Raw genomic sequence first — 8781 nt, 5'->3', positions numbered from 1 at the left:
ATATAGTAATAACGATACTGCCATTATATGTACATTGATCGGTGGAAAGTGATCCGTATATTACATTATATCTAATGAAGATATAGTAATAATGATATTGTTATTAAATGTACATTGGTCTGTGCGAATAAATCAGTATATTACATTACATCTAATGTAGATATAGTAATAATGATATTGTTATTAAATGTATATTACATGTCTAACGTAGATATAGTAATGACGATACCGTTATTATATGTACATTGATCTGCGGAAAGGTATCATTATATTACATTATATCTAATGTAGATGTAGTAATAACGAAACAGTTATTATATGCACATTGATCTGTGGGATTAAATCAGTATATTAAATTACATCTGATGTAGATATAGTAATAATGGTATTGTTATTAAATGTACATTGGTCTGTGGGAACGCATCAGTATATTACATTATATCCAATGTGGATATAGTATAAATGATACTGTTATTCAATGTACTTTGATCTGTGGGAGGGAATCAGTATATTGCAGTAGATCTAATGTAGATATAGTAATAACGATACTGGTATTAAGTGTTTATTACGTATCTAATGTAGATATAGTAATGACGATAATGTTACAATCTGTGCATTGATCTGTGGGAAGTGATCAGTATATTACATTATATCTAATGAAGATATAGTAATAATGATATTGTTATTAAATGTACATTGGTCTGTGGGAATAAATCAGTATATTACATTACATCTGATGTAGATATAGTAATAACGATGCTGTTATTATATGTACATTGATCTGTGGGAAGGTATCAGTATATTACATTATATCTAATGTAGATACTGTAATAATGGTATTGTTATTAAATGTGCATTGGTCTGTGGGATTAAATCAGTATATTAAATTTCGCCTGATGTAGATATAGTAATAATGATATTGTTATTAAATGTATATTACATATCTAATGTAGATATAGTAATAACGGTACTGTTATTATATGTACATTGATCTGTGGGAAGGTATCGGTATATTACATTATATCTAATGTAGATATAGTAATAACGAAACTGTTATTATATGTACATTGTTCTGTGGGAAGGGATAAGTATATTACATTATATCTAATGTAGATATAGTATTAATGATATTGTTATTCTATGTACATTGGGCTGTGGGATTAAATCAGTATATTAAATTACATCTGATGTAGATATAGGAATAATGGTATTGTTATTAAAGGCACATTGGTCTGTGGGATTAAATCAGTATACTACGTTACATCTGATGTAGATATAGTAATAATGATATTGTTATTAAATGTATATTACATATCTAACGTAGATGTAGTAATGACGATACTGCCATTATATGTACATTGATCGGTGGGAAGGGATCATTATATTACATTATATCTAATGTAGATATCGTAATAATGATATTGTTATTAAATGTACACTGGTCTGTGGGATTAAATCAGTATATTAAATTACATCCGATGTAGATATAGTTATAATGGTATTGGTATTAAACGTACATTGGTCTGTGGGATTTAATCAGTATACAGGATTGCGTCGTAATAAGCAACGCGCTCGGGTGTGGCCTGTTGCTTATTACGGATCAGGTAGGCTATTCGGCTCGACTTTGTACTCGAAACGGGACGATAGAGAACACGAGGAACGAGTGAGAGATCCCAGGTAGCGGCAAATCATAAAGTGATCGGCCGAGCAAGGATGTTATTTTTTGAACAAGGATAGAATATAGCAAGCTCCCTCATTCTCGCACTATTTCGTATATTTCCAGGCAAACATACTAGACTGAGAAAGCATTATATATATTCCATCCTTCTTCTACTAACCGATGTCACTGCTTAGTCAAGCGTGACAATTTATTACCCACAACATCGGCTTCTCGCTTTTACGGACCTCTCACTCATTTCCCGGACCTCTCGCTTTGCGGGCAACATTAAACGGAAAGGCAGGGATAGTGATTTGCTTATTTCGAGCCAGAAAACTGTTGCCTATTACGGATCAATACTGTATTACATTACATCTGATGTAGATATAGTAATAATGATATTGTTATTAAATGTACATTGGTCTGTGGGAATAAATCAGTATATGAAATTACATCTGATGTAGATATAGTAATAATGGTATTGTTATTAAATGTACATTGGTCTGTGGGATTAAATCAGTATATTAAATTTCATCTGATGTAGATATAGTAATAATGATACTGTTATTATATGTACATTGATCTGTGGGAAGGTATCAGTATATTACATTATATCTATTGTACACATAGTAATAACGAAACTGTTATTATATGTACATTGATCTGTGGGAAGGGATCAGTATATTACATTATATCTAATGAAGATATAGTAATAATGATATTGTTATTAAATGTACATTGGTCTGTGGGAATAAATCAGTATATTACATTACATCTGATGTAGATATAGTAATAATGATATTGTTAGTAAATGTATATTACATATCTAATGTAGATATAGTAATAACGATACTGACATTGTATGTACGTTGATCGGAGGGAAGGGATCATTATATTACATAATATCTATTGTAGACATAGTAATAATGATATTGTTATTAAATGTACATTGGTCTGTGGGATTAAATCAGTATATTAAATTTCATCTGATGTAGATATAGTAATAATGATATTGTTATTAAATGTATATTACATATCTAATGTAGATATAGTAATAACGATACTGTTATTATATGTACATTGGTCTGTGGGATTAAATCAGTATATTAAATTTCATCTGATGTAGATATAGTAATAATGATATTGTTAATAAAATCATGTTACATATCTAATGTAGATATAGTAATAACGATGCTGTTATTCAATGTACATTGATCTGTGGGAAGGAATCAGTATACTGCAGTAGATCTAATGTAGATATAGTAAAAATGATATTGTTATTAAAAGTATATTACATATCTAATGTAGATATAGTAATAACGATACTTTTATTATATGTACATTGATCTGTGGGAAGGTATCCGTATATTACTTTATATTTAATGTAGATATAGTAATTACGAAACTGTTATTATATGTACATCGATCTGTGGGATTAAATCAGTATATTACATTACATCTGATGTAGATATAGTAATAATGGTATTGTTATTAAATGCACATTGGTCTGTGGGATTAAATCAGTATACTACATTACATCTGATGTAGATATGGTAATAATGATATTGTTATTAAATGTATATTGCATATCTAACGTAGATATAGTAATAACGATACTGCCATTATATGTACATTGATCGGTGGAAAGTGATCAGTATATTACATTATATCTAATGAAGATATAGTAATAATGATATTGTTATTAAATGTACATTGGTCTGTGGGAATAAATCAGTATATTACATTACATCTAATGTAGATAGTAGTAATAATGATATTGTTATTAAATGTATATTACATATCTAACGTAGATATAGTAATGACGATACTGCCATTATATGTACATTGATCGGTGGGAAGGGATCATTATATTACATTATATCTAATGTAGATATAGTAATAATGATATTGTTATTAAATGTACATTGGTCTGTGGGATTAAATCAGTATTTTGAATTTCATCTGATGTAGATATATTAATAATGATATTGTTATTAAATGTACATTGGTCTGTGGGAAATCAGTATATTACATTACATCTGATGTAGATATATTAATAATGATATTGTTATTAAATGTATATTACATATCAAATGTAGATATAGTAATAACGATACTACCATTATATGTACATTGATCGGTGGGAAGGGATCATTATATTACATTATATCTAATGTAGATGTAGTAATTACGAAACAGTTATTATATGTACATTTATCTGTGGGAATAAATCAGTATATTAAATTACATCTGATGTAGATATAGTAATAATGGTATTGTTATTAAATGTACATTGGTCTGTGGGATTAAATCAGTATATTACATTACATCTGATGTAGATATAGTAATAATGATATTGTTATTAAATGTGCATTGGTCTGTGGGAATAAATCAGTATATGAAATTACATCTGATGTAGATATAGTAATAATGGTATTGTTATTAAATGTACATTGGTCTGTGGGATTAAATCAGTATATTAAATTTCATCTGATGTAGATATAGTAATAATGATACTGTTATTATATGTATATTGATCTGTGGGAAGGTATCAGTATATTACATTATATCCATTGTACACATAGTAATAACGAAACTCTTATTATATGTACATTGATCGGTGGGAAGGGAGAAGTATATTCCATTATATCAAATGTAGATATAGGAATCATGATATTGTTATTAATTGTACATTGGTCTGTGGGATTAAATCAGCATATTACATTACATCTGATGTAGATATAGTAATAATGATATTGTTATTAAATGTACATTGGTCTGTGGGAATAAATCAGTATATGAAATTACATCTGATGTAGATATAGTAATAATGGTATTGTTATTAAATGTACATTGGTCTGTGGGATTAAATCAGTATATTAAATTTCATCTGATGTAGATATAGTAATAATGATACTGTTATTATATGTACATTGATCTGTGGGAAGGTATCAGTATATTACATTATATCTATTGTACACATAGTAATAACGAAACTGTTATTATATGTACATTGATCTGTGGGAAGGGATCAGTATATTACATTATATCTAATGAAGATATAGTAATAATGATATTGTTATTAAATGTACATTGGTCTGTGGGAATAAATCAGTATATTAAATTTCATCTGATGTAGATATAGTAATAATGATACTGTTATTATATGTACATTGATCTGTGGGAAGGTAACGGTATATTACATTATATCTATTGTACACATAGTAATAACGAAACTGTTATTATATGTACATTGATCTGTGGGAAGGGATCAGTATATTACATTATATCTAATGAAGATATAGTAATAATGATATTGTTATTAAATGTACATTGGTCTGTGGGAATAAATCAGTATATTACATTACATCTGATGTAGATATAGTAATAATGATATTGTTAGTAAATGTATATTACATATCTAATGTAGATATAGTAATAACGATACTGACATTGTATGTACATTCATCGGAGGGAAGGGATCATTATATTACATAATATCTATTGTAGACATAGTAATAATGATATTGTTATTAAATGTACATTGGTCTCTGGGATTAAATCAGTATATTAAATTTCATCTGATGTAGATATAGTAATAATGATATTGTTATTAAATGTATATTACATATCTAATGTAGATATAGTAATAACGATACTGTTATTATATGTACATTGGTCTGTGGGATTAAATCAGTATATTAAATTTCATCTGATGTAGATATAGTAATAATGATATTGTTAATAAAATCATGTTACATATCTAATGTAGATATAGTAATAACGATGCTGTTATTCAATGTACATTGATCTGTGGGAAGGAATCAGTATACTGCAGTAGATCTAATGTAGATATAGTAAAAATGATATTGTTATTAAAAGTATATTACATATCTAATGTAGATATAGTAATAACGATACTTTTATTATATGTACATTGATCTGTGGGAAGGTATCCGTATATTACTTTATATTTAATGTAGATATAGTAATTACGAAACTGTTATTATATGTACATCGATCTGTGGGATTAAATCAGTATATTACATTACATCTGATGTAGATATAGTAATAATGGTATTGTTATTAAATGCACATTGGTCTGTGGGATTAAATCAGTATACTTCATTACATCTGATGTAGATATGGTAATAATGATATTGTTATTAAATGTATATTGCATATCTAACGTAGATATAGTAATAACGATACTGCCATTATATGTACATTGATCGGTGGAAAGTGATCAGTATATTACATTATATCTAATGAAGATATAGTAATAATGATATTGTTATTAAATGTACATTGGTCTGTGGGAATAAATCAGTATATTACATTACATCTAATGTAGATATAGTAATAATGATATTGTTATTAAATGTATATTACATATCTAACGTAGATATAGTAATGACGATACTGCCATTATATGTACATTGATCGGTGGGAAGGGATCATTATATTACATTATATCTAATGTAGATATAGTAATAATGATATTGTTATTAAATGTACATTGGTCTGTGGGATTAAATCAGTATTTTGAATTTCATCTGATGTAGATATATTAATAATGATATTGTTATTAAATGTACATTGGTCTGTGGGAAATCAGTATATTACATTACATCTGATGTAGATATATTAATAATGATATTGTTATTAAATGTATATTACATATCAAATGTAGATATAGTAATAACGATACTACCATTATATGTACATTGATCGGTGGGAAGGGATCATTATATTACATTATATCTAATGTAGATGTAGTAATTACGAAACAGTTATTATATGTACATTGATCTGTGGGATTAAATCAGTATATTAAATTACATCTGATGTAGATATAGTAATAATGGTATTGTTATTAAATGTACATTGGTCTGTGGGATTAAATCAGTATATTACATTACATCTGATGTAGATATAGTAATAATGATATTGTTATTAAATGTGCATTGGTCTGTGGGAATAAATCAGTATATGAAATTACATCTGATGTAGATATAGTAATAATGGTATTGTTATTAAATGTACATTGGTCTGTGGGATTAAATCAGTATATTAAATTTCATCTGATGTAGATATAGTAATAATGATACTGTTATTATATGTACATTGATCTGTGGGAAGGTATCAGTATATTACATTATATCCATTGTACACATAGTAATAACGAAACTCTTATTATATGTACATTGATCTGTGGGAAGGGATCAGTATATTACATTATATCTAATGAAGATATAGTAATAATGATATTGTTATTAAATGTACATTGGTCTGTGGGAATAAATCAGTATATTACATTACATCTGATGTAGATATAGTAATAATGATATTGTTATTAAATGTATATTACATATCTAATGTAGACATACTAATAACAATACTGTTATTATATGTACATTGATGTGTGGGAAGGTATCAGTATATTACACTATATCTATTGTAGATATAGTGATAACGAAACTGTTATTATATGTACATTGATATGTGGGAAGTGATCAGTATATTACATTATATCTAATGAAGATATAGTAATAATGATATTGTTATTAAATGTACATTGGTCTGTGGGAATCAATCAGTATATTACATTACATCTGATGTAGATATAGTAATAATGATATTGTTATTAAATGTATATTACATGTCTAATGTAGATATAGTAATGACGATACTGCCATTATATGTACATTGATCGGTGGGAAGGGATCATTATATTACATTATATCTAATGTAGATATAGTAATAACGATACTATTATTATATGTACATTGATCTGTGGGAAGGTATTGTGGAAAAAATACAGAAAAGGAAAGCACATTGTACTGAACGATGCGACACAACACCATAAACTTTATTCTGTAAAGAACGCGCATACATGAAAATATAAAAGGAACTAGATTACAGATGGCGCAAGAGTGCCGCTTTTAGTTACCTTCCAACACTCCCCCGTAAAAAGGCAATTTCTTGCGCCAATTGCACCAAAAAACAAAAATAATTCAATGTCTTAAACCTATTTCTTGAATGCACTTTTCGTGCTTTGGGATTGACAGTCCTTTGGTTAAGACGTCTGCAGGCATCTTTTCAGTCGGAAGTTACCCGATTCGAATTTCACCTCTTTCAACCGACTCACGCACAAAATGATATCTAATGTCGATGTGCTTTGTACGCTCATGGTAAACTGGATTTTTCGCCATTAACCCAGCACTTTGATTATCACACAAAATCAGTGTTGTTTTCAGTTTTCCAACGACTTCAGTTAAAAATCTTCGCTGGTAGATGCTTTCTTTTGCCGCTTCTGATAGCGCCATATATTCCGCTTCAGCACTTGACATGGCGACCGTCTTCTGCTTTCTTGATGACCAGCTGATTGCACCGCCGAAAAGTCGGAAGACGTAGCCGGTGTATGATCTTCTGTCGTCAATGCTTGCACCCCAATCAGCATCCGAGAATCCAATCAATTCATTCTCAGTTTTAGTGAAGACAATTTCCATCTTTTCGGTCCTCTTGATGTAACGCAATACTCGCTTTGCAGCCTTCCAGTGTTCTTCACCTGGATTGTCATTGAATTGGCTGAGCGCGCTCACCGCGTGAGCTATATCTGGACGCGTACTTGTAGCTAAGTACATCAAGGATCCGATGAGGCTTCTATACGGAACTTGGTTCATTCTGTCCCTTTCCTCTTCGGTAGTTGGACACATTTATTTTGAAAGTTTTACTGCGGGATTCATTGGTGTAGCGACAGGCTTACAGTCTTCCATGTTAAACCGTTTTAACACATCCTGTACATATTTTTTTTGTGACATGCGAAATTCATTTTTCGCTTTGTCTTGAGTGAATTCTATCCCCAGACAATAATGAAGCTGTCCTAAGTCCTTCATTTCAAAAGATGCTGCGAGATTTTGTTTTAATTCAATAACCTTCTTCTTATTATTTGAGGCTATAATTAAGTCATCCACGTATATTACAATTAATGTCAATTTTCCGTCTTCCTTGTGAAGGTATACACAAGCGTCGGCGTCAAGTGGCTTCAAATTAAATTCTTTCAGCCTCAGGTCGAGCTTTTTGTACCACTGACGACCGGACTGCTTCAGTCCGTATATCGC

At 29.3% G+C, this 8781-nt stretch overlaps 1 protein-coding gene across 1 annotated transcript; it reads right to left on the bottom strand.

Moving 5' to 3' along the window:
• Positions 1–7770: 7770 nt before the first annotated feature.
• On the bottom strand, positions 7771–8376 carry LOC123988631 (secreted RxLR effector protein 161-like). The gene has a single exon (XM_046289376.1). It carries the CDS (start codon positions 8374–8376, stop codon positions 7771–7773), a length of 606 nt encoding a protein of 201 aa, XP_046145332.1.
• Positions 8377–8781: the final 405 nt, after the last annotated feature.

The sequence above is a fragment of the Osmia bicornis genome, unplaced genomic scaffold (genome assembly GCF_907164935.1).
Source record: "Osmia bicornis bicornis unplaced genomic scaffold, iOsmBic2.1, whole genome shotgun sequence".
NCBI classification, from domain to species: Eukaryota; Metazoa; Arthropoda; class Insecta; order Hymenoptera; family Megachilidae; genus Osmia; species Osmia bicornis.
Note: the sequence above shows the minus strand (reverse complement) of the source record. Positions and strands in the feature narration are given on the sequence as shown.

What these genes read in the sequence shown, in the direction of transcription:
- LOC123988631 (XM_046289376.1), bottom strand. Translation starts at nt 8,376, where the DNA reads ATGTGTCCAACTACCGAAGAGGAAAGGGACAGAATGAACCAAGTTCCG.